The following is a 27,443-nucleotide window of genomic DNA, read 5'->3' as shown; positions in this document are numbered from 1 at the left end:
TATTGTATATAGGTTTACTATATCTCTATAAAACTCACTATATGAAGTTAATATCAATTATCAACCCGGTACACACTAAATTAATATGCACTGGATCCATTTTTTTATTTTTTACAAAAAATTCTTAATTACTTTTTGACATCTTTAGATGTACAAATATGTATTTTTGGAGTTACAACAAAACTAATGGTCATAAAATCCTAAAACCATTATGGATCTGAAAACATAGTTCTTGCATAGAATCATGGATGTACAAAATAGATTTTGGACGCACAAAATATAATATGGATATTTTTTTTTTGAGGTGAAATATAATATGGATATACTAATAGATGCAAGATGCAAAAATCATAATGGATGTGCAAATATATTATTTGGATGTATAAATATAATATGGATATACTAATAGATGCAAGATGCAAAAATCATAATAGATGTGCAAATATATTATTTGGATGTATAAATATAATATGGATATACTAACATAATATTTATAATATAATTCATGTAAAATACAAAAACCATTATGAATATGCAAATATAGTTTCTACATGTACAAAAGAAATCATACGAGTGTACAAATTAGATTTTAGATTCCCATAAAAAAAAAAAGTAAATTTTGAATTTACAAAATATAGTATGGAGGGAGGTAACAAAGTGAGAGAAATGAATTTTTAAAAAAAAATTATCCAACTTTTCTTTATCTGTTATTGAATCTCAAGAGTGTATCCACTAGCCAAGCAGCCAACCATTCGTCGTTGAACGTTACTCAAATTCGAAGGGGGTAAAGATAAACATAGCATGGAAATACAGTACTGGTTGGAAATTTTTAATTATGATACTAGTCTGGAATTAATTTATATCATTATAATATGATGGTCATAATTATTTTGACCACTAAAAATCATCTACTTTTACTCTCTGCGTTTGACAGGAATTTAGGATCACTGTGCAAAGTTTTTATGTTTTGGCATGAGATAGAAAGCTTAGGATTGATATCAACTCGGTTGTTGAACTCATTTCCGTTGACTCTGACCCATCAACCTGTGTAGGAGCCCCCATAAGCTCCACCTCACACTCAAGACCATCACTTTTCAACCCGGAATGCAGCTTCAGCTCAGAGTCATCTCTAGCCAGTGTTGTACCCTGCAAATCATACAAGTTACCCACACCTAACTTCACGCCACGAAATAACTCACAAGAACCCTTCACCACATGCAAAACTCCACCCTCTCCTTAGAATCGAAAACCCTTACGGTGTAACATCCCAAGAGATATAAGATCTATCTTAAGCTGTGGAACATGCCTCACGCCTCAAGGTCCCTAACTCTCCCATCGTGCATTCTAAACCTCACAGATCCTACTCCAACCACCTCACACACCGTATTGTCACCCAAGGTAACACTACCCTTGCATAAGCTATAGGTCGAAAACATATCCTTGTCAGAACACATATGTGACGAACATCCATTATAATATCAAGAACCCAGTTATCTTCTAAGCGTTTCTCCTCATGGACAATTAGAGCTAAATCCTCCTCAGAATCGTAGTCAACTTTATTTTGTTTTGCATAATAAGCCGAACCACCCTTCTTAGGGCATTCACTCTTCCAATGACCCGCTTCTTTACAACAATGGCAAATATCACTACTTTTAGGCCCCTTCGACCTAGGTTTTCTCGATCTTATCCCTACTCGAATCTCCCTTATTTTTCTAAACCTGCAGAATAATCACGATCATCCACCATATCACAAGTTGCTTTATGACGCAATTCCCTAGTGTAAAGAGCTGACTTTACATCCTCTAGGGACACAGTTTCTTTCCCAACCACAAAAGACTCTACAAAATGTTCATAGGTACTTGACAATGAAACCAACTAGATATCTCATCCTATCTTAACATCTAGATTATGCAAATCTAGTAAAATAGAATTCAAACGATCGAGATGATCTTTTAGGGACATACCTTCTCTCATGCTTAGGCCGAACAACCTTTGCTTCAATAGCAATTTATTTGTGAGCGATTTTGTCATGTACAAACTCTCCAGTTTCAACTACAAACCTGCAGCTCAGATTTCATCTGCAACCACTGTGATAACATTGTCCGCCAAGCATAGCAAGATAGTGGAGTGTGCTCTTTCCTCCATAGATTCAAACTCGGCCTCGGCCAGACCAGTCAGATTACCCTCTTTTGTTGTCGTCGTGAAACCCTTAATAAAAGGTTTCCAGATACCTTGTTGTTTCAATAAAGCTCTCATTTTTATCTGCCATAGCCCAAAACTATTCCTTCCCGTAAACTTGTCGATCTTTATGCTTGTTGTTGCCATGTCCCAAAAAAACGATTAACCCCGGTGTTAACCTGTAGCTCTTTATACCACTTGTTATGGCGGAAGCGTTTAATTTATAACCAAAACAATAAAGCACAACAACCAAGCACTCAAACAATAACACAAGAAAACGAATAAAGAACACACAAGATTTAACGAGATTCACTATCAACGTGATAGCTACGTCCTCAAGGCAAGGGAAAAACGATTATTTCACTACGATTGAGACGATTACAAATTACAATAGGCAAGATTCAATGTAATGCATTTCAAATTGAATCTCAAAGACTCTCTCTAATCTTCTCTACTGTGTTTTGACTAATCTCTCTCTCTCTCTGATATTTTGTGGTTATTCTCCCTAAATATGAATTAACATATTTATATGAAGTCTTGAATATACAAGCCTAGTTTCTCGAGTAAAAACCGAGCGAAATCGCCTTCGCGTGCAGCAGGCTCCGCGACCCGCGTCGCACCCCGCGACATACGTAGCACCTTGCGACAACCCTCGCAATAGCGAGCGAATAAAAGGAGTGCTCGCGACGAGGCTCGTCACAACGAGCGAACAACAAGCTGTTGGGCTCGCGTCGCACCTCGCGACCCAGATCGCAAGTCACAACCTCACAAATGGTAATAGTGATTAATTTATACTTCTGTGTATTAACAACACTTCATCCATCAATGTGTTTTATTCACAAATTTCTACATCTTATACCATTTCAAAAGTTGTAATGGATTAAAGTTTGGAAGAAAAGCGAAATTTGAGCTCAAACAGAAACATGGCTATTAGCATGAGACTTTTTCACAAGTTTACTTATGAATCTATTATTACTAACTTACATGTAAGAAAGAGCTCTATCTCCATAGATAGTGAAAATGATAAGAAGGTAGCTAAGTTTCTATTAGCATCTTAAGTTTATTTTCACTTCGTATAGGGAAAAAAGAAACAAATTTTAGGTTCTATTCTCCTTATCTTAACTTTCACTATTGTGGAACATTTGAGTTTAAATAACTACCGTAAATCGTAGTAATAAGCTAAGGTAAGAAACATTTTAACTAATAAGTTTAGATAATAAAAAAAAAAACAATTTTATTTTGAAACAAAACAATTAATAAGTTTAGATGAATAATATTTGGGTAAAGGAGCTCAAAGCCATGCCAAAAACCAAGTGAGACTTCTCTCAAAAAAATAATTAGGTGAGATTTTGCTCCAGGTATTAATCAATTTACTTAATTTTGGAAATAAATTGGGTCTTTTTCATAAAGCATATTAAACTTAAATAGTTTTTAGGAAAATTTATCATAAATAACTTTTTATAAGCAACTTTTTTGTCAGAAATAACCTTTTAAAATTTTTTTGGCAAGAGAAAACTTAAACCTAAAATCATTGTTGGAAGAAACCTAATGAAGTCATTTCGACATGTACCAATATTTTTCGACATAGACTATGTACTGATATACTCTTTTGGACTGTGAGTTAATCTTTATATTCTTTTTGTACATCAGATCACTTACTAGTTACTACATTCTCTTTTTGACATGTTTTTCCCGTGTGTTGCAGTACAAGGTGACACTCAAGAAGGGGGGGTTGAATTGAGTGACGAAATCTAATCGCTTTTCGCAAAAACTCTGTTATGGCACTGTGCCTAACACAATGTTATTCGCTCGTAATTCTCCGATTTTTGTTTTTGCAAAAACTAAATCGTAACACAATATGAAATTAACGAATTCAAATAATAGACACCAGAAATAACGTGGTTCAATCTCACCTCTGAGATCTACGTCCACACAAACAAACTCTTTTATTATTTGAATCCTAAAATATCAAACTCTTGATACAATACGATTCCCCCACTATTATTAATTCTAGTAGTGATCCCCAACACTTAACCCTAGGTGTTGCTACTCTCTATAATAATGGAAATTACAGAAAAGAATAATGACTCCTCAAAAGTGTGCTTCTTATTCAAGCAAATAGAGGATCGTTACAATAATCGTTGTTTAGAAACCTACACTGACTAGAACTTTGTGCCACACTTTGTACCTTAGGAAACAGTTTTCAGCTCTCGAAATCTCCGATAATTTTCTCTGAAAATGTGAGTCATGAAATTTATTTTCTATCCCTTATATAGTCTATTTTCTGAACGAAAATCCTTCTCTAAGTGATAATTATCTTTCACTCTTAAGATTAAGGGTAAAACTTTTTCCTTTAAGAAAACAATTTTTATCTTCTTATAACTTTATCTTTATCTTTAACTCTTAGAAGATAAGTTTTTCTCAAACCAATGTTTATCTAAAACTTGATAACCAAATCAGTTTTTCTTTTATCTTTATTAAAACTCCTTTTGTTTTCGAAATTCTTTTATTAAACTTTTTTTTAAAATCGATTTTTACAAAATCGTTTTCCTTTTTCAAATCATTTTTTTATAAAATATTTTTTAAATTGGTTTTTATAAAATCCCTTTTAAAAACGTTTTCTTTAATATCTTAATTTCGAAATTAAGATTCCCTTTTTATATAGATAAATGAAATTAATATGCTTACCTATTTTCTTAGCTCTAAGAAAATAAATAACCATTCTAATTTCACATTTCTATTTTTAACACAAAGTTTAACACAAGGTTCTAATACTTTACATTACATAATTAAGAGTATAACAAAATCTAAGCTTCCATATCTTCAAGTTCTTCAATCTTTCATGAATGTCTAGTCTTCATGGCTTTCTTAAATTATTGTTACACTCATACAAGTTATGGCACACATTGTTTGATAGATTTTTGGTGACTGAACAAAAGTGTTGTTTTTACTTTTGTAGTACTCTAACAATAAGAAGCGTAATGGGTAAAAGAGATAATCACAAGGTGAGATATTAATGTTGATAAGGAAGGATATTAGTATGAGAGAAAAACTTGTATTCAAAGAACTTGGATTTTTTTTTTCTTCTTCATTCCATCACATAGTGTAATGATATATTTATACAGGAAAGATGTCGGTTACTTTCCTTCTAGTAATATCCATATAGTAATCTACTCAAGCTTAGGATTACTCTAGATACATCTCTCTTTTTTTTTTCTTAAATTTTCTTCTTAGCTTAGATTTTTCTAGACTTAATTTCTAGGACTTTCTATCCTAGATTTTTCTAGCTACTTTAATGACATATATTACAAGATTTTTTTGATTATTCTAATATTCCCTCTAATATAAAAAATCTTGCACTCTTGATTTCTTGCTCATAATATTCTTAAATATTGTTGATGCACTTGTCACCAACCACCATTGAACATGAACTTCTGATTTTCAATGTTGGCACCCATGTTACCAACCTCTATCTTCTTAATACGACTTTTCAATTTTTCTGATCTTCTCGTTGGTACTCATGTTACCAACTATTTTACTGATGCTCGTGTAACCAGCCATCATCTAAAATATTTTTTTCTCTAAATTATCTTTTGTTGTTGGTGCTCATGTCACCAACCCAACCCGCTAATGTTCATGTCATTAGCAAACTTCAAAATAAAATTTCTTCTTGATTTTCTTCGCCAAAATTGGCAATCTCATTATTTTTCTTGGTCCTGCAATTCTTTCCTACATGACCAAACCTTTTGCACTCCCAGCATTGTGGCTTTCCTTTATGCCAACAATTTGCAGTATTATGGTTAGTCTTTTTGCAAATATTGCAGGATAGTTTTTGATTCATACCTTTCACTGATTACTCTTCGTCTTCATCCCCAGAATTTTTCTTGGGCATTTTCTTAAATTTTGCTACAAGAGCAGTCTCAGTTATTTCTTCATCAATATGCCTATTTTTCCTTTGTTCATGGGACTCCAAAGATCCCATAAGTTGCTCTACTGTTATTTTTGATATATGTTTTGTTTTTTCAATAATAGCAACAATGTTATCATATTTTTCCGTTAAACTTAATAAAATCTTCTTCACAATTTTCTCATCTGAAATTTCTTCTCCATTTGATTCCATCTGATTCACTATTTCTATTACCTTTGAAAAATAATCTTTCATTGATTCTCCTTCTTTTATTTTTAAGTTTTCAAATTCTCTTCTTAGAGACTGGAGTTTGATACTTCTCACCTTGCTATCTCCCTGCAATTCTTGTTGCAGGATCTCCCAAGCCTCCTTTGTCGTGTTGGCTCTTAAAATTCTTGGAAATATTATATCCGTGACCGCATTTTGTATTAGATATATGCCTTAGAGCATCAACATTCATTAACATTCCCATAATTTCTTTCTCTTCATCTCATTCGTCCACATCACTTTCCACTAACTTTATCACATACCCTTCCCATTTCACAATTCCACACCTCCATTCATTAACCTCCACATTTACCTTCTCTCTCCTACTTTTCCATACCCCACCTCCTTTTCTCTCTCCTACTTTTCCATACCCCACCTCCTTTTCTCTCTCCTACTTTCCATACCCCACCAATATCAATAAAATAATTTGATTCATCACATTAATTTTAGATAATTTTAATCAAATCAAAATATGGTAATTATAATTAAATAATTGCCTTATAATTAATCGGATTAATACATTAATTATATTATATTATATTACGAAAAAGCGTTATTTTTAATTACACTAGTTTACCCATTTTTCATTTGCGGTTTAATTTGACAATTACATAATTGCTAATTATAATAATTTACCTGATTTTAACGTTAATTATAACAACAATTAAATACGCAAAAAAAACACCATAAATTTATTTGAAAAAACACAAATTACCATACAATTAATTTTAAATAAAATATTGCAATAATTTAGATCTTTAATCGTCATTAGTAGACTGGTGATTAATTTGCCAAATATGTTGAACCAAGTCTCGTTGTAAGGCGTTGTGCACATTTCTATCCCATGTATCAGCTCGCCTTTCCATATATCGTTCCATTCCAATATCATTAAGTCGACCTTGTTGCACAGAATAGTTTGTACGCGTTGATCCGCTAATTGCTGTTGCATTTTCTTGCTTGAATTCTGACATGTCACCATAATTCTAATATGTATCTCGCTCATCCTCAACAATCATATTATGAAAAATTATACAAGCCAACATTATCTCCCACAGCAACGTTTCATGCCGCTAATTAGGATGATTGGGATCCATAATTATCAAATAAGATTTATGAAATAATTAATGAAAAATTATGGATTTTTTGGAGTGTTGAAAATATATCAAGATTGGTCTCTATTTATAGAGGAAAAAAAATATGACCGTTTTTATTATTCATTATATATAAAAATTTATAGCATTTTTAATAAACGGTAATATTACCGTTGTAAAAGTTAAAGCAGTGACACATGGCGAGTTGTGGTTGGTTGAGGCATTGGTGTTGTAGCGTGTAACACTTGGCGTGATTTGGTTGGTGGGCTGGTTTTTTTTTGCAAAAACAAAATTCTGGAATTGCATCTTCACGTGGGATTCTCCCCATTCAGCACACCATTGGCCATCATTATTGGATGGTTACCTATTTATTGGTGTTCCTCTTTTTTTTTCATTATGAGTGACATACCTCCATCGGTGGGAGGGTTCTTATTTTCTGATTTTTACAAATGGGGAACCCCAATGTAGGTGCTCTTAGCATCCTTCATTCTTTCACCCTCGAGCTGCTTTTTTTGAGCTTCAGTTAGGGTACTCTCGTCTTCGAACTCCATATACCCTTTATCAGCATAACTCCACAACCCATGAGATTTAAGTAATGTCTTCATTTAAATTTTCCAAAAATCATAATTTTCTCCCCCGAAAATTGGAATTGGGAAAGTTGGGTTGTTGAGTGCCATTATAATTTATGTTGTATATGGGTTAAATGTGTTTTGTGGCTAAAGTAGTGAGACCTTGGGAATTTTGGCTCTGATACCAGTGATAGATTTTTGGTGACTTAACAAAAGTGTTGTTTTTACTTTTGTAGTACTGCAACAATAAGATGCATAATGGGTAAAAGAGATAATCACAAGGTGAGATATTAATGTTGATAAGAGCATTCCCAATGGTAATCAAACCCATCACCAAAATCAGAAAATTTGGGTTGAGCAAAAAAAACATGCATCCCATTGGTGACATAAAACCCATCACCAAATGACAAAACATGTCATTGTTCACATGGTGAACAAACTCATCACCTCATGACTGCTGCCACGTGGCTTTGTTACACACAGCCAGCCAGTGGCAAGCTGCCACGTGGCTGCTGTTGTGTAATTTTGGGAAATTTCGTGGAAATTTCCACGGAATTTCCCAGAAAATCCCTATTTCAAAAAAAATATATATGCCAAATTCATATTTTTTTTTCCCTCTATAAAATGACACCCATATTGATATATTCAGAACAAAAAAAAAAAACACTTCTCTTCCTCACCTTTCTCTCTTTAAAAATATTAATACATCATTTTCTCTATAATTTATACTAATAACCCAATAATGATAATTAATTTTTGATACTTAATTATTATAATTTTAAGTAATCATAAGATGATTCATTTTTATTTTTAATATGTAAATTATATTATTAATTGAAGTAGAAAAGAGAAATAGGAGAGAGAAAGTTGAGGTGGGGTAGTGAAAAGTAGGAGAGATAAAGTGGAGTTTGATGTTTTTTTTGTTCATGAGTGGGGTGGAGGTGATACATTTGTTCATGAAATGATCAAAATATGAGTAAGTAGGGAAATTTGGTGATCAAACCCATCACCATTAGGAATGCTCTAAGGAAGGAGATTAGTATGAGAGAATAACTTATATTCAAAGAACTTGGATTTTTTTTTCTTCTTCATTCCATCACATAGTGTAATGATATATTTATACAGGAAAGATGTCGGTTACTTTCCTTCTAGTAATATAGTTCTCTACTCAGGCTTAGGATTACTCTAGATACATCTCTCTATTTTTTTCTTAAATTTTCTTCCTAGCTTAGATTTTTCTAGACTTAATTTCTAGGTCTTTCTATCCTAGATTTTTCTAGCTACTTTAATGACATATATTACAAGATTTTTTTTATTATTCTGATATTGTTTATTATCATCAAAATAACATTGACTCAGAGTCACAACACTATGCATTTCCTAAAATTTTGTAGCTTTTCAACAAGTTAAAAAAAAAACTAAGGGGTAAAGTTTACAAAGGCAATAACTCTAAAGAATCACTTACGATCGAAGCTAAAATAAAAAATAAAAAAAAAAGAAGAAGAAGCTTCCACAGTTCCAGTAACTCTAGTCATTCATGCGTTGCTTTTTAAATGGTTCAAGTACTTGTTATTATTAGAATTTTTCATATGTGCCAATTTTAACTTGTTAGCAATAAATGTTAATCAACTTTTAATTTTCTACTAGTGCTTTATAAAATCAAAACAAGACTATTAGATATATTAGTGGTGAAAGTTATGTATAGACAAATATATAAATAGTAAATTTATTTTGTTAAATTAATTATCATAAGAGATAATTAATAATTATTATTTTTTTAAAGGACGAATTTTAATAATTATTGCTTCATAATAAATTTTGAGGGGTAGTATTTACGTTAGGGGTAATATTTATTTTATTAATGGTTAATTTTTTTGTCTACTAAGGTCAAATAAGTTTCAATCAGGTCTAATAAGGTCTAATAAGTTTCAATCAGGTCCAATAAGGTCTAATAAGTTTCAATCAAGGTCAATAAGGTCTAATAAGATTCAATCCAGTCAATAAGTTCCAATAAGGTCCAATAAATTTCAATCAGGTTCAATCATGCCCAATAAGTTGAATTAGATCCAATCAGATTTAATAAGTTCCAATAAATTCAGTTCAGGTTCAATAAGTTCAATTCAAATAAATTTAGATAAGTTCAGGGTCAATAAGTTGAAGAAGACGCATCCTAAATTGACCCAGAGCTACTGCAGTGCAAGGAAGGCTAGCCTTCATTTTGTCCAAAGCAAGACATATCTTACCCGGATTTTCCGCAATTATTTAGTTTTAACAATTTGCAAAGCTATGAATGGCGCCAAATTCTGATCGTTATTCCTACAATAAGATTAATAAATGACTAATTCTTAGATTTCTATATTTTGCATCAAAATGTTTTGAATTCAAGGATCCGAATGACCCAGCAAACAAGTATTGCTAAAACCTAATAAATCAAGTTATTCGAGTGTTTAAAAAAGATCTCTTTTAGGCCTGTTTTATAGGGCTAATCAGGTCCTGAATTAAGAAAAATATAAACTCCGATTTACTCCCTCCGTTTCATTTTAATCTACACACTTACACTTTTCACGCATGCCAATGTAAAACTTTGAGGACATATATCTTTAGTTTTGTATTTGTAAAAATTATAAAGAATACATATTAATAAAATACAGACTAATACAAATCTGACAAGATCCCACATGACTATGTTTTTATTCACGTATAAATCACAAACGAGGGTTAAAGTGCAATTTGTGAATAGTGTAAAATGTCAAAGTGTGTAGATTAATATGAAACGGAGAGAGTATATCCTTAAGCTCCTATCTCGATGTAATATGGTGTACTCTGTCTAAAAACCTACTATTTAGTGGTGGAACATCACGGGGACCGACGGGAGCCACGATCCCGGCTAACTTTTGAATTTTCCTAAATTAAGGTTGAAAATGTAAATTTCTTTTAATAAAGTAGCTTTATATTTATATTTGACCCCCTCCAAAAAATACTAAATAAACTTTTGACCCCTATAATAAAATATTTTTCTAGTTTCGCCCTATTACTAGTTATATTTATTCCATACTTGTGGACGTAGTTAACACTTTATTACTTAATCACGTTGAATCTCTACATCATTGTTCTTGTTACCTTTTTTTTCTTATTGCTTTTGATATAACAATTTGAAATATGAATACGTAGGGCAATTATGTAAATGCAAACTATAGAGAGTAATAAATAGGAGTAGATTTTTAGGCTTCTTCTGGCCTTCCAGAACCCTTGGCTTGTATCAAACGTTTACTTCGGCAGCAAGCGTGTTCCCAGCACCACCCTAACGTTGACCCTTTTCAGTTTTCAGTGATCTCATAATATCTCAACTCTTTCAACTTATCATCTACTACTTGAGTACTTGTGGACCTTAGCCTTAGCTACTAGAATTTGATACTTTTACCCACACAAAACACGGCATTACTTTATGGCAAATATTTAGATTTGTCACTGCTGTTCGATAGCTGTTTTTTCTTAGGGGGGCAATGCAAGATGTTAAGTACTGTTAGTAATATGTTAAATCTCCAACTTCTTATTTCAACGCTTACTCATGTGTCTACTTCTTCCTAGCAACTTCCTTTGCCATTCTTCCACACACCTATATATATACCACTGACTCCTTCAATACTCTTCATTCCTCAACATTCTCATCTTAAAACAATTCCTCAACTTGCACACCCTCATTTTTAATACTCCCTGCCAATACACACAACAAAAGAATAAACCATGGCTTCCTGCCCCAAAATACTAGTGCTTGTAATCTTTGCCTCCCTTCTTGGCTTTTCCTTAGCAGCTAGACAACTCACTGAAACGACTCAGCCTATGACTTTCCAATACCATAAGGGTCCTCTCCTTAATGGCAAAATTCAAATCAACCTCATTTGGTATGGACAATTCAAGCCTGCCCAACGTGCTATCATCTCCGACTTTGTCACCTCGCTTTCGTCCTCCCGAAGTGAAGCCCAACCATCTGTTGCTACTTGGTGGAATTCCATTGGCAACTATCATCGCCTCGCCAATCCCAAGACAAAAACCACCCCTTTATCCCTCTCCTTCGGCAAGCAAGTGGTACTTGAGGCGTACCCCCTTGGCAAGTCCCTCACTAACAAACACCTTGTAGAACTGGCCTCCAAAGGTGCCCAACAAGCCAACGCTATCAACATAGTGTTGACCGCCTCTGATGTGGCAGTTGATGGGTTTTGTCGCAGCCGGTGTGGGACCCATAGCTCAGCCTACATCTCTAAAAACTCACAAAAGTTCACCTACATTTGGGTTGGTAACTCAGAAACACAGTGCCCTGGTCAATGTGCTTGGCCCTTCCACCAGCCCATTTACGGTCCACAAAGCCCACCATTGGTTGCGCCCAACAACGATGTGGGCCTGGACGGAATGATTATTAACTTAGCATCGCTTTTGGCAGGAACTGTGACAAACCCATTCGGAAATGGGTACTACCAAGGCCCAAAGGAGGCTCCACTAGAAGCAGCTTCAGCTTGCCCTGGTGTTTATGGGAAAGGAGCTTACCCTGGTTATGCTGGCAACCTCTTGATGAACCCCACGACCGGTGCTAGCTATAATGCTAATGGCATCAACAAGAGGCAGTATTTGCTCCCTGCTTTATATAATCCCGCTACTCTATCTTGCTCTACTTTGGTGTGATAAACTAGAAGAAGTCAGATGAAAAATATATATTTGTGATGATTAGTTTTCCATGATGTAAAGCTGCTAGAACGGTTAGCTAGATATCTGCAGTTTCCAGTGCTGTATAATTAAATTATTCAATACATATATAGATGATTTTTTTATTTCAAAGAACAAATGATACTAAGAAAATTGTGTGCATATGCCAGCTTTTGTGGAGTATATTTTGCCAAAGTAGAGAATAATATACAAAGGTGGATAATTTAATATGCAGAATGCCAACAGATTAAAAAGCTCCCTAGTACTACATACTGGAATGAATTTCATAAATTCTGCAGTAAACTGGAATTATATTGTTTGGCAACCATAGAAATTAGGTAGAAATGGATGGAACTTTCAAAGTGTTCACGAAGCTCGAACTTAACCAGCTACTCAGCTAGGTATCTAACTAATTAACTATCTACATAGCACAAGAGCTTTTAGAAAAGCATAAAGAGTAGCTGATCAACATGCTCCACCATAGGAATTAAATTTAGGAATTTTAAAAACTCCCTTGGCAAAGCAAAACTCCAACTTATGCTTTTTAAATTCACCTATCCTCTCAATTACTCATTGGAGTACTGCATAGGTATCTTTTATTGTTTCCTCTATATTTTCAAACTAGTTGTAACTTTGTTAACATTAACGGCCCGTTTAGTAGTCGCTAATAAATTGCGGTAATGAAAATGAATTTTAAGTATAATTTTATTAGGAAAGCACCTTTAAAATCTTCATGGGAAGGCATTATTTCTCCATGGGCAAGCAATCTCACCCCTAAACTTGTGTTTTTGTCTCCAAGTGGAAACAACACTCATTACCACCTACAAGGTGGTATTGGATGGGAATGAAAATTCAAGAAAGAAAGTGAACACTTTAGGATAAATTAGCATTATCATGAAAATGGACAATAATATTTTTCACAAAGTTACACACAAATTCATTCCCATCACCATCATTCATAACCAACCACCAAACGGGCCGTAAAATACTGACTTCAGTCAATGGACTAGAATCAATCCAGCCTATGCCTCATCCATATCGTGCCCGGGATGAAAAAAACAATTGAGTATACGTAGCATTCACTTAAAAAACCAAACAGTGGTGATAATAATATCTTAGTTAGTACTCGCTGGTTTTGGGTCATCTTGCTACATTAAAAGGTCATACTCATACAACTTCATTAATGATGAGAAAAAACAAGTTTGACATTTATTCTTCTACATCTTAAATCCAAGGAAGCAGCCAAAAGAAGAGATTTTAACTTAATAATAGAGCTTATATGTCTTTATTCCCGTCTATAGGGATATGCTTTGGGTCAGGCAGACCGTGCAAGTTGGTACAAAATTCTTGATAATTATACAATGTTTTGGGGTACTTCTACAGTATCGTTGGCATAGTTTGACTGCTTCTGCCCTAATTAATGTCATTACGAAAGTATAGACTTAACAGTGCATTTCAAAGATTCAAAGATCTCGAATCAATCAAAATATCCCCCTCAACAAGCTCTGAAGTTGCAAAAATTCAACTATTCAATTTGACACATTTGTAAAACTACTATCGGTATCACGTGAATAAGATATATCAACTGTTACGAACACGGGCAATAATAATGCACCTATATACACAACTCTAAGGAGCCAAACAAATTTCACAAAGGACATAAGTACAAAGGATGCGTTCTCCCCGATTGGAAATAAAAAAGTATTAAGTCCAACCAAGTTTTAAAATAAGTTCCAATAACTTCCAAGAAATTCCTATGAGTTTAAATAAAGGTTTCACTAAATTTGGATAAGTTTTTATAACGTCTATTAAATTCCGATAAATCCAAATAAATTAAGATAAGCATGATTTAGGTTAAGGCAGTGCACGCTAAGAGTCACTCACTGGTGAGGTAAAACACGAAGTTTCCACAAGATATTGGTACACCTCTTCTCTTGCTCACATTCGTCCATGCATTGCTTCTAACTGCTTATAAATATTCCTGAAGTACTTTGTTGACCCTGAGCTACTGCAAGGCTGGCCTTCATTTTGCCAAACCAACTTGCAAAACTGTGAATGGCAGCAAATTCTGTTCCCTACTCAATCAACAATCACTCAACATCATACATTGATACTTTACCTTTTTATCAGTCAAAAAGTTTCAAACGTTACCAAAACGTTCTTTGCATCTGCTTTTTCCCACTACTTCCTATCTCTTGCCTTTTTGTGCTCATCTCCTGGTTATATATAAACACTACATACTGCCCTCTTTTTCCTCATCCTCATTTCAGCACCTTCCAATACTTTAGAACATCTAATAAATTTATCAGTACAAGTGTCTAAAAGCATAATGGCATCAATGTTCGCCTCCAAACACTCAATCCTGCCCATCACTTTCCTTTTGCTATTCAACTTTACTATTGCATCGAGGATTCTTGTACAGTCCTCGACTCAGCCTATGTCTTTCCAATACCATAACGGGCCACTTCTAAGTGGCCTATTTTCCATCAACCTCATTTGGTATGGCAAGTTCAAGCCTACCCAAAGGGCTATTATCTCTGATTTCATTACCTCCTTATCAGCTTCCCAGCCTGAGAGTAAACCCTTTGTTTCCATGTGGTGGAATACTATTGAAAAATACTATCACCTTGCAAACCCAAAGATGTCAGCAAGACTTTCTCTTTACACGGGAAAGCAAGTCATTGATGAGACTTGCTCCCTTGGTAAGTCCCTCACCACCAAGCAGGTTGAAGTCTTGGCCGCAAAGGGCCCAAAACAACCAAACGCCATCAACGTAGTGTTGACTGCAGCTGATGTAGCAGTAGAAGGTTTCTGCATGAGCAGGTGTGCAACCCATGGGTCAAATTATATTTCCAAAAAAACTTCTCAAAAGTACACCTACATCTGGGTTGGTAACTCGGAAACACAGTGCCCTGGTCAATGCGCTTGGCCCTTCCACCAGCCCATTTACGGTCCACAAAGCCCACCATTGGTTGCGCCCAACAATGATGTGGGCCTTGACGGGATGGTCATCAGCTTGGCATCCCTTTTGGCAGGGACTGTGACGAACCCATTTGGAAATGGGTACTACCAGGGCCCAAAGGATGCCCCACTTGAGGCAGCTTCAGCTTGCGCTGGTGTTTATGGGGAAGGGGCTTACCCTGGTTATGCGGGGAACCTTTTAGTGAACCCCACGACCGGTGCTAGCTATAATGCAAATGGCATCAACAAGAGGCAGTATTTGCTCCCCGCTTTATATAATCCCACTACTTCATCTTGCTCTACTTTGGCATGATAAATTACAAGTCAGATGAAAGAAAAACATTATGATGATTAATTTCCCATAATGTAAAGCTGCTAGAACATTTAGCTAGATATCTTCAGTTCTACTACAAAGCTGTATAATTGAATTATTCAAAATGTATAGTTGATTTTGTCAAAGAAGAATAAATTGAACTAAAAGTTTTGTGTGCATATGCCAGCTTTGGTGGAATATCGTTTTTCGTAGTAAAAATTAGAAGTACAAGCAGAGTAAAAGCTCAGTAGCAGTACTTACTATAGTAAATTTCATGGAAAAGCAGTAAACTGGGACTTTACTGTTTGGCAACCAAACATTATGCACAAAAAATAGTAATTGGGTTAAAAACAATTGAACTTTCTGAGTATTTAGAAGTACGAATTAAACAATTTTGACTTTCAATTATTGACAACACTCATCTTTTACCATTAATATCTTGAAATATGAATAAGTAAAGATTAAAAAAAGTTTGTACTTCAAGAATACATGTTGAGGCTAATATAAAAACAACCCACATGACTATGTTTTTCCTTTCCGTGGGTAAAGACCACAAAGATGGTGAAAGTGAATTATGTCAATAGAGGCAAAGTACAATGTGTAGATTAAAAAAGACAGGGAGTAGCATACATAACAAGATTGACCCATTTCACAGGACTAGAACCTATCCAGCCTATCCCTAATCGGAATCTGATTTTAACTATGACGCAATTGACCTAATCCCGAACACTTAGGGGGTGTTTGGTATAGTCAATGGAAACGGAATGGGAAAGATTTGGATAAGGAGCAGAAATGGAAATAATAATTGTTACCTTTAATAGTTGTTTGATATCCTAGAGGAATGGAAACAATTGAAAGGGTTTATGATTGAGGAATGAAACATAATATGTTTCCACTAGTTTGATAAGGGTAACAAATAGAGGGATTATGTTTCCCTCCAAAAATGGTATTTGTTACTTAATACTCATACCAAACAATTAGAAGTTGAAATGTTTATTTGAATCTGTTTCCTACATCAAATTATTCTATACCAAACATCCTCTTAGATTGAAGTTCATTGTAATAAAAATTAATTTAATTTTCTAGTCATTAACAAACCGATAAGATAGACTCGAATATGACCCGACTTACCCGAAAGCTTAAACAGATTACTTAATACCAGAAATTGAACCAAGTAAAACCCGATCTAAAACGAATCCATTGTTAGCTTTTTCAAAAGCCAAACAATGAGCCAACCCTACTTTTATATATAGTATTGAATTTCATGCAAGAGCTTAAAACTTACAAGGTCAAGAAGATGACATCACCAACATAAGTAAATATAAACAGCATCATGATCCTCTCCAGGAGCCCATTAGTCCAGTTTGGTCGGGAATGTATGATAGAGGAAAACTGAAGGGGAAGGTTGGGTTTTTCTCTATCTTTGGATAAAAACTCTTGATGCTTTAGTTTTTACTAGCTCATGTATCATGAAGAAGTTAAGGTCATAGAGTAACTAGTCAATACAATCAGCTAAGGACTAATCATTGTAAACCCATCCACTCACCTCACATAATATAAAAGAAAACTCGACTTCTACAATAAATTGATAATCCACAATTTCTTAAATAAGCATGGTATAATGATTAGTAGTAAAAAGATATCTGGTACACTGTAGTTTGTACGTAGATTATAGGAAAAAAGGGGTGGGGGAGAGGTAAGCTAAGTCTAATCAGGGATATATTATATACTATTACTAGAGGGAATTAATGTTTAGTGAAATCCAATTCGATAATAAAAATTATCTTTTAAATTGTCTATCTCTAGTAGGTACACTATCTAGTACCTAGTGCGTCCTCTTGGTGATAATTTCTTTGATGGGCATTTCTGGGTCCTCTTGGTGATAACTTATTTGGCGGGCATTTCTGGATCCTCTCTATTCTTTTTATTTGGTGGTATGCTGGTCGTCTTTTTACATTGAAGGGTCATACAACTTCATAAATGATGAGCAAAACAAGTTTGACATTAATTCTTCTAGGTCTTGAAACCAAGGAAGCAGCCAAAGAAGAGTTTCTAACTTCAAAATACTAGTTACAGGTTTTTTTCTCCATTACTCCGTCTGTAGGGATATGCTTTGGGTCAGTGAGGCCGTGCAAATTGGTCCAAAATTCTTGATAACAATGTTTGGGGTACCCATACTTCTAGTGGGCATCATTTAACTGCTTCTGCCCTAATTAATGTCAAGAAGTTATTTACAGTGCATCCTGAAGGTTCAAAGATCTGAAATTAATCATGTATCAGCTCTCATCAAATGTAAAACTACTGTTGACATCACATAAATCAATATACCCGCTCTCATCTCATCTACAAAATGGTACGGGGTTAGATTAATCAAGGTTTCCACTATAACTAAGAGAAATGCACCTACAAATCTTTTTCCCTTGGTTAGCATAATTTTTTCAAAAAGAAATAGAGGCACAAATTTATAGCATGAGTAACAATGCATCTATGTATAAAGACCACTCCAATACTATTAGCTAATCATATGGCAAACCAAAAAGATTTTAAAGAGGTAATAACTGTTAACAGTCACTCACCGGTGAGGTCTAACACGAAGATTCCACATAGCCATGCATGGACTGCATCAAGCTGCCTATAATATTGTTGAAGTACTTTGATGACCCCAGCTACTGCAGCGCTGGCAATACATTTCGTCCAAAGCAAGCCATCTTTCTAAGATTTTTCTCTCAATTAATTAAGTTCAGCAATTTGAAAGCTCAAGAGCAGCAACTCTGTACCCTGCTCAGTCAACACTCACTCGACTTCCTACTTTCATACTTTTCACTTTCATCAGTCAAAAGTTTCATATGTCACCAAAACGCTCTTTGCATTCGCTTTTTCCCACTATTTCCTACCTCTTTCCTATTTTCTCATCTCCCCTAAGTACTCCCCTCATATCTCTCATCCTCATTTCAGCAACTCCAAATCCCAATATGTTCAAACATCTCGTAAATTCATCACTACAAGTGTTTAGAAGCATAATGGTGTTGATGTTCGCCTCTGAACACTCACTCTTTCCCTCACATTCCTTATCCTAATCAATTTCACTATGTCATTGAGGATGCTCGTAGAGTCTGCGACTCTCAGCCTATGTCTTTCCAATACCATAAAGGCCCTCTTTTGAGTGGCCAAATTTCCATCAACTTAATTTGGTATGGCAAAGTTCAAGCCTATCCAAAGGGCTATTATCTCAAATTTCATTACCTCCTTATCACCTTCGCAACCTGAGAGCCAACCATCTGTTTCCATCATGTGGTGGAATTCCAATGACAGATACTACAGCCTTGCCAAACCCAGGAGGCCAACAACAGTTTCTCTTTCCGCGGGTAAGCAAGTCACTGACGAGACTTACTCCCTAGGCAGATCCCTCACCACCAAGCAGGTTGAAGCCTTGGCCACAAAGGGCCCACGACAACTAAATTTTCAGAGTAGTGTTGACGGCAGTCTGCAGCTGATGTAGCAGTAGAAGGTTTTTGGCTTTTTGCATGAGCATGTGTGGGACCCACGGGTCCAACTACATCTCCAACGAAACTTCTCAAAACTTTACCTACATCTAGGTGGTAACTCGGAAACACAGTGCCCCGGCCAATACGCCTAGCCTTTCCACCAGCCAGTCTATGGACGACAAAGCTCACCATTTATTGCACTCAACAACTATGTGGGGTTGGATGGCATGGTCATAAACTGGCCCGGCGTATGGTAATGCAATTCACTTACTTGGAACAAGTATGGTAATGCAATTCACTTACTTGGAACAAGTATGGAGCGGAGCGTTGACTTTCTTTCATTTTGGTTATGGAAAGTGAAAGTAGTTTCGTTTAGTACGAGATCGCTTCACACCTCGCGGTGCTTACACCTCTCGCCTATCGAAGTTCTGTTCAAAAACCTCGTCCGAGAACTTGTATAGAGAAGGATTTCCCGCGGCGCAGCAGTTCTTCCATACCAACTTAGCTGCCCGGCGCTGCTATTGGCATAACAACCGGTACACCATAGGTTGGCCCAACCCAGTCCTCTCGTACTTGCGGGACTCTAACCCATACAGGAATGGATAATTCCAAGGCCCAAAAAACACCCCAATTGAGTCTGCATCAGCTTGCTCAGGAGTCTACGGAAAAGGGGCCTACCCGGGCTATGCCGGCAACTTCTTGATAGAACCCACAACTGGTGCTAGCTACAACGCCAATGGAATCAACAAGAGGAACTGAGGAAGTATATGCTCCCTGCATTCTATGATCCCACCACCGCATCTGGCTCAACACTAGTTCGAGAAGTTTGCCAAGCAACCTGCATTATTATGTATATTTTGGAGAGCATAAATAAGTATACCAGAGAAACCAAGTAGAAATCATTTATTTTTTGCAATATCATGTATCAATTAAACTACTCAGATAGCAAGAAAAAAATTACCATCATCTACCCTCAAACATTCATCACACAGCATCTGGCTCAACACTAGTTCGAGAAGTTTGCCAAGCAACCTGCATTATTATGTATATTTTGGAGAGCATAAATAAGTATACCAGAGAAACCAAGTAGAAATCATATTTTTATTTTTTTGCAATATTCATGTATCAATTAAACTACTCAGATAGCAAGAAAAAAAATTACCATCATCTACCCTCAAACATTCATCAAACAGCATCTGGCTCAACACTAGTTCGAGAAGTTTGCCAAGCAACCTGCATTATTATGTATATTTTGGAGAGCATAAATAAGTATACCAGAGAAACCAAGTAGAAATCATATTTTTATTTTTTTGCAATATTCATGTATCAATTAAACTACTCAGATAGCAAGAAAAAAAATTACCATCATCTACCCTCAAACATTCATCACACAGCATCTGACACACAACACACAACTCCTAGAAGGTTTCACTTGTTCATCAGACTCACAACTGATTCCAGCATTAAATTGGAGAACAAAACCATCAAAACTTAAATTACACTCATAATTAGACTCTAACCAGCACTGCTAGTCCATAATTGTTAAGTTAGCCTAATCTCTACTTTATATAATGTTTAAATTCTTCCCAACCGATAGGCTGCTACACTTATAATTTGGTACGAGTAGAAAGTCTAGGACCGATATCGATCCTAATTCATGTTAAAGCTACGTGCACTAAGGCACACAAGGTTGATTCGGGACTACATTAGCCAGTAATTATCACTCATGCTCGAGATCCTTCACTTGGAAGAATAGAGTCACCTCATCTTCTTCCTGGACGGTCAATAAAGGTGGTCCAACCGCGAAGAGTGATTTTCTTACATTTCCAACTTCAAAATTCAAACATAAACAAAAGAATAGAGTAAGCCTATTCTCCGGCAAAGGACCTCAAATCCATGCATTTTGATAGTGTATAAAACTATTTTATGGGGCCTCAACCATCCGCTTAAGCTGACATGGTCCTAAGCCAATGTGACATAAAAGTCACGGATTGAAATCTCTTCCACCCCTCCTTTCTAAATAGAATATCTAGCGACAGGTATGAGAGAGGTTTGTGTTGCATCTACACGTCAAGCCCAAAGGGTTCCTGCGTGAGGAGGCGTGATAAAGTATAAAACTATTTATAGGTCCTCAACCATCATTTTAAGCGTTTGGTTGAGTTGGTTCTTTGACACATTTAGTAAAAATTAAGTGAAATTAACATGCAATTCACATATAATAATAATTGTGGCCTCTATGAATGATTTTGGGTAGAATTAACCCTACTAATATGTCACCCACAACATCTTGACAAAAAGTGACCGAAATTCAAGCAGTAGACGATTAATTTCAACATAATTTCATATCTTTGTCAGTAATTGGGTTTGTATTTGTGAAATTGGAAACTTTCTTTATTATGTGCAAGCATGAATAGATGAAAATTAGGAACGAACTGACGAATGATGATAATGAAATAACGATCACTGGCAAAATTGATGACAGCAAACTTACCGGAAAGAGTGACCTGAAGACCCAAAATGGGAACATCTTTCTGCCTTCTGCCATGAGCCCATGACCCAAATAGACTTCTACCGCTGGTTCGAATAAAGTGAAACGGTAGAAAGAAAATTAATTACGAAAATTTTATTTTTACTTTTATGATGGCCCAATTGACCAATTTGATAAAAAAAAATTAGCACCTAACGACAATATGGTAAAAAGTTAGCTTGAGTGATAATTTGGTAAATAAACTTAGTTTCGGAGGATAAATTGGTAAATAAACTTAGGTTCGGGTGACAAATTGATAAAAAAGTTAACGTTTGCGACAGTTTGGTAAAAACAATTGAGCTCTTGCGACGTTTAGGCCAAAATTTTAAAAACCTATTTTTCTTTTTATTTATTGTTGAATTCAGGGGTATCTCCTTTTAATTAATACAACTAGTTTTTATATGCACGCGATGCGTGCGAAAATACGTAGAAAATTTTTTTAGGGAATGTAGAAAATTAAATTAATTGTTAATTATATTAATAAATTAGGGATATTTGAATTGTTGATGGTTTCTTTTTGTAATGTCTTTTTATTTTTTAAATTAATTATGTATTTTCTTTTATTTTTAAATTAAAGTAAGCAATTAGAATAGAGATGTAATGAGGGTAAAATGGGTTTCTAATATTTTGGTGTCCTACCCCTCCTCCCATATATTATAGAGATACGAGCGAGAATCATTAAAATATTATTTCACTCATCACATGTGGAGAGCAAATGTATTCATGTATGTGTTTGATATTTTGAGATTTATTTAGAGACAATTAAGGCCAATTGACTAATTTGGTAAAAAACATTGGCACACGACGACAATTTGGTAAAAAAGTTAGCTTCGGTGACAATTTGGTAATAAACTTACCTTCGGATGACAAATTGGTAAATAAACTTAGGTTCATGTGACAAATTGATAGAAAAAAGTTAACTACTGCGACAGTTTATTAAAAAAATTGAGCTCTCGCGACGTTGAGACCAAAATTTTAAAAAACCTATTTTCTATGCTTTCCCATTTTTGTTAAATTTTATTCTTCTTTCCCACACATTTACTTTACCCAACTATCGCTCATTATTTTACCATATATTCTTCCATTCTAATTAATACAAGAGGAGAATAAAAAAATATTATTTCATTCATCATAGTTTAAGTGCAAATATAATCAATATTTTTTATAATATTTAATGTATTATTATCCCTAAAGTTGTTACTACGAAGTATATAGTTTCATTAAAATATTGTATCTATCTTAGAAATATTCCACAAAAATATTGAAATAAATTTCAATACATATTGCATACAAATGTTATTGTTTTTGAATGTTTTTTTTGAAAGGTTGTTCTCGAATGTTAATTAGAGTGCAAACAAGAGAAAAATAATTGTGTAGAAGAGAAAATATTTTTAATTTATTAATTTTACCATTATTTCTTTTTCTATATGCAATTATTTACCCAATTATCCCCTATATTTTCCTCTCCATTTTCATTCTAACTAACATTTGAGAACAATAACATTTGTATTCAATATGTATTTAATATATCTGTGGATAATTTTTAAGATGAATACAATCTTGTAATGAAGATATATGACAACTTTGGGGACAACGGTGCAATAAATTATCTGGCCAATTGACCAATTTGGTAAAAAAAATTAGCACCTAACGATAATATGGTAAAAAAAAGTTAGCTTGATTGACAATTTGGTAAATAAACTTAGCTTCGGATGATAAATTGGTAAATAAACTTAGGCGTGACAAATTGATAAAAAAGTTAACGTTTGCGACAGTTTGGTAAAAACAATTGAGCTCTTGCGACTTTAGCCAAAATTTTAAAAACCTATTTTTCTTTTTATTTATTGTTGAATTCAGGGGTATCTCCTTTTAATTAATACAACTAGTTTTTTATGCACGCGATGCGTGCGAAAATACGTAGAAAATTTTTTAGGGAATGTAGAAAATTAAATTAATTGTTAATTATATTTAATAAATTAGGGATATTTGAATTGTTGATGGTTTCTTTTGTAATGTCTTTTTTTATTTTTAAATTAATTAGTAGTTTTCTTTTATTTTTAAATTAAAGTAAGCATTAGAATAGAGATATAATGGGGTAAAATGAAGTTTCTAATATTTTGGTGTCCTACCCCTCTTCCCATATAGAATAGAGATACGAGCGAGAATCATTAAAATATTATTTCACTCATCACATGTGGAGACCAAATGTATTCATGTATGTGTTTGATATTTTGAGATTTATTTAGGGATAATTTAAGCCAATTGACCAATTTGGTAAAAAACATTGGCACACGACGACAATTTGGTAAAAAAATTAGCTTCGGTGACAATTTGGTAAATAAACTTAGCTTCGGATGACAAATTGGTAAATAAACTTAGGTTCATGTGACAAATTGATAGAAAAAAGTTAACTACTGCGACAGTTTATTAAAAAAATTGAGCTCTCGCACGTTGAGACCAAAATTTTAAAAACCTATTTTTCTATGCTTTCCCATTTTTGTTAAATTTTATTCTTCTTTCCCACACATTTATTTACCCAACTATCGCTCATTATTTTACCATATATTCTTTCCATTCTAATTAATACAAGAGGAGAATAAAAAATATTATTTCATTCATCATAGTTTAAGTGCAAATGCGTTCAATATTTTTATAATATTTAATGTATTATTATCCCTAAAGTTGTTACTACAATATATAGTTTCATTAAAATATTGTATCTATCTTAGAAATATTCCACAAAAATATTGAAATAAATTTCAATACATATTGCATACAAATTTATTGTTTTGAATGTTTTTTTTGAAAGGTTGTTCTCGAATGTTAATTAGAGTGCAAACAAGAGAAAAATAATTGTGTAGAAGAGAAAATATTTTTAATTTATTAATTTTACCATTATTTCTTTTTCTATATGCAATTATTACCCAATTATCCCCTATATTTTCCTCTCCATTTTCATTCTAACTAACATTTGAGAACAATAACATTTGTATTCAATATGTATTTAATATATCGTGGATAATTTTTAAGATGAATACAATTTGTAATGAAGTATATGACAACTTTGGGACAACGGTGCAATAAATTATCGGCCAATTGACCAATTTGGTAAAAAAATTAGCACTAACGATAATATGGTAAAAAAAAGTTAGCTTGATTGACAATTTGGTAAATAAACTTAGCTTCGGATGATAAATTGGTAAATAAACTTAGGTTCGGGTGACAAATTGATAAAAAAGTTAACGTTTGCGACAGTTTGGTAAAAACAATTGAGCTCTTGCGACGTTTAGGCCAAAATTTTAAAAACCTATTTTTCTTTTTATTTATTGTTGAATTCAGGGGTATCTCCTTTTAATTAATACAACTAGTTTTTATATGCACGCGATGCGTGCGAAAATACGTAGAAAATTTTTTTAGGGAATGTAGAAAATTAAATTAATTGTTAATTATATTTAATAAATTAGGGATATTTGAATTGTTGATGGTTTCTTTTTGTAATGTCTTTTTTTATTTTTCAAATTAATTAGGTAGTTTTCGTTTTATTTTTAAATTAAAGTAAGCAGTTAGAATAGAGATGTAATGAGGGTAAAATGGGGTTTCTAATATTTTGGTGTCCTACCCCTCTTCCCATATAGAATAGAGATACGAGCGAGAATCATCAAAATATTATTTCACTCATCACATGTGGAGAGCAAATGTATTCATGTATGTGTTTGATATTTTGAGATTTATTTAGGGATAATTTAAGCCAATTGACCAGTTTGGTAAAAAACATTGGCACACGACGACAATTTGGTAAAAAAAGTTAGCTTCGGTGACAATTTGGTAAATAAACTTAGCTTCGGATGACAAATTGGTAAATAAACTTAGGTTCATGTGACAAATTGATAAAAAAAAGTTAACTACTGCGACAGTTTATTAAAAAAATTGAGCTCTCGCGACGTTGAGACCAAAATTTTAAAAACCTATTTTTCTATGCTTTCCCATTTTTGTTAAATTTTATTCTTCTTTCCCACACATTTATTTACCCAACTATCGCTCATTATTTTACCATATATTCTTTCCATTCTAATTAATACAAGAGGAGAATAAAAAAATATTATTTCATTCATCATAGTTTAAGTGCAAATGTAATCAATATTTTTTATAATATTTAATGTATTATTATCCCTAAAGTTGTTACTACGAAGTATATAGTTTCATTAAAATATTGTATCTATCTTAGAAATATTCCACAAAAATATTGAAATAAATTTCAATACATATTGCATACAAATGTTATTGTTTTTGAATGTTTTTTTTGAAAGGTTGTTCTCGAATGTTAATTAGAGTGCAAACAAGAGAAAAATAATTGTGTCGAAGAGAAAATATTTTTAATTTATTAATTTTACCATTATTTCTTTTTTCTATATGCAATTATTTACCCAATTATCCCCTATATTTTCCTCTCTATTTTCATTCTAACTAACATTTGAGAACAATAACATTTGTATTCAATATGTATTTAATATATCTGTGGATAATTTTTAAGATAAATACAATCTTTTAATGAAGATATATGACAACTCTTGGGACAACGGTGCAATACATTATCCGGCCAATTGACCAATTTGGTAAAAAAATTAGCACCTAACGATAATATGGTTAAAAAAGTTAGCTTGATTGACAATTTGGTAAATAAACTTAGCTTCGGATGATAAATTGGTAAATAAACTTAGGTTCGGGTGACAAATTGAAAAAAAGTTAACGTTTGCGACAGTTTGGTAAAAACAATTGAGCTCTTGCGAAGTTTAGGCCAAAATTATAAAAACCTAATTTTCTTTTATTTATTGTTGAATTCAGGGGTATCTCCTTTTAATTAATACAACTAGTTTTTATATGCACGCGATGCGTGCGAAAATACGTAGAAAATTTTTTTAGGGAATGAAGAAAATTAAATTAATTGTTAATTATATTTAATAAATTAGGGATATTTGAATTGTTGATGGTTTCTTTTTGTAATGTCTTTTTTTATTTTTCAAATTAATTAGGTAGTTTTCGTTTTATTTTTAAATTAAAGTAAGCAGTTAGAATAGAGATGTAATGAGGGTAAAATGGGGTTTCTAATATTTTGGTGTCCTACCCCTCTTCCCATATAGAATAGAGATACGAGCGAGAATCATCAAAATATTATTTCACTCATCACATGTGGAGAGCAAATGTATTCATGTATGTGTTTGATATTTTGAGATTTATTTAGGGATAATTTAAGCCAATTGACCAATTTGGTAAAAAACATTGGCACACGACGACAATTTGGTAAAAAAAGTTAGCTTCGGTGACAATTTGGTAAATAAACTTAGCTTCGGATGACAAATTGGTAAATAAACTTAGGTTCATGTGACGAATTGATAAAAAAAGTTAACTACTGCGACAGTTTATTAAAAAAATTGAGCTCTCGCGACGTT

General features: G+C 33.7%; 2 protein-coding genes, 1 long non-coding RNA gene and 1 pseudogene across 5 annotated transcripts; 3 read left to right on the top strand and 1 right to left on the bottom strand.

Annotated features, from left to right (window-relative positions):
• The first annotated feature begins 11,647 nt into the window (after window positions 1-11,647).
• On the top strand, window positions 11,648-12,835 carry LOC104891996 (protein PHOSPHATE-INDUCED 1). The gene has a single exon (XM_010677801.4). It carries the CDS (start codon window positions 11,757-11,759, stop codon window positions 12,687-12,689), a length of 933 nt encoding a protein of 310 aa, XP_010676103.2. The 5' UTR covers window positions 11,648-11,756; the 3' UTR covers window positions 12,690-12,835.
• Window positions 12,836-14,589: 1,754 nt separating this feature from the next.
• LOC104892004 (protein PHOSPHATE-INDUCED 1) lies at window positions 14,590-16,163 on the top strand. Its single transcript, XM_010677815.4, has one exon. It carries the CDS (start codon window positions 15,040-15,042, stop codon window positions 15,982-15,984), a length of 945 nt encoding a protein of 314 aa, XP_010676117.2. The 5' UTR covers window positions 14,590-15,039; the 3' UTR covers window positions 15,985-16,163.
• A 2,879-nt stretch (window positions 16,164-19,042) lies between these two features.
• On the top strand, window positions 19,043-19,726 carry LOC104893764 (protein EXORDIUM-like; annotated as a pseudogene).
• A 109-nt stretch (window positions 19,727-19,835) lies between these two features.
• Window positions 19,836-22,071, bottom strand: LOC130591028 (uncharacterized). Of its 3 annotated transcripts, XR_008968907.1 has the most exons (4): window positions 20,833-21,203; window positions 20,632-20,702; window positions 20,431-20,501; window positions 19,836-20,307 (listed from the first exon to the last, which is right to left on the bottom strand). It is a non-coding gene; the product is annotated as an uncharacterized LOC130591028 (long non-coding RNA). The 3 variants fall into 3 exon arrangements; XR_008968908.1 differs by lacking the exons at window positions 20,431-20,501; window positions 20,833-21,203 and adding an exon at window positions 21,961-22,071; XR_008968906.1 differs by lacking the exon at window positions 20,632-20,702.
• Window positions 22,072-27,443: the final 5,372 nt, after the last annotated feature.

The sequence above is a fragment of the Beta vulgaris genome, chromosome 1 (genome assembly GCF_026745355.1).
Source record: "Beta vulgaris subsp. vulgaris cultivar EL10 chromosome 1, EL10.2, whole genome shotgun sequence".
Taxonomy (NCBI): domain Eukaryota; kingdom Viridiplantae; phylum Streptophyta; class Magnoliopsida; order Caryophyllales; family Amaranthaceae; genus Beta; species Beta vulgaris.
This window is presented reverse-complemented; position numbering and strand designations above follow the sequence as displayed.

What these genes read in the sequence shown, in the direction of transcription:
- LOC104892004 (XM_010677815.4), top strand. Translation starts at nt 15,040, where the DNA reads ATGGCATCAATGTTCGCCTCCAAACACTCAATCCTGCCCATCACTTTC.
- LOC104891996 (XM_010677801.4), top strand. Translation starts at nt 11,757, where the DNA reads ATGGCTTCCTGCCCCAAAATACTAGTGCTTGTAATCTTTGCCTCCCTT.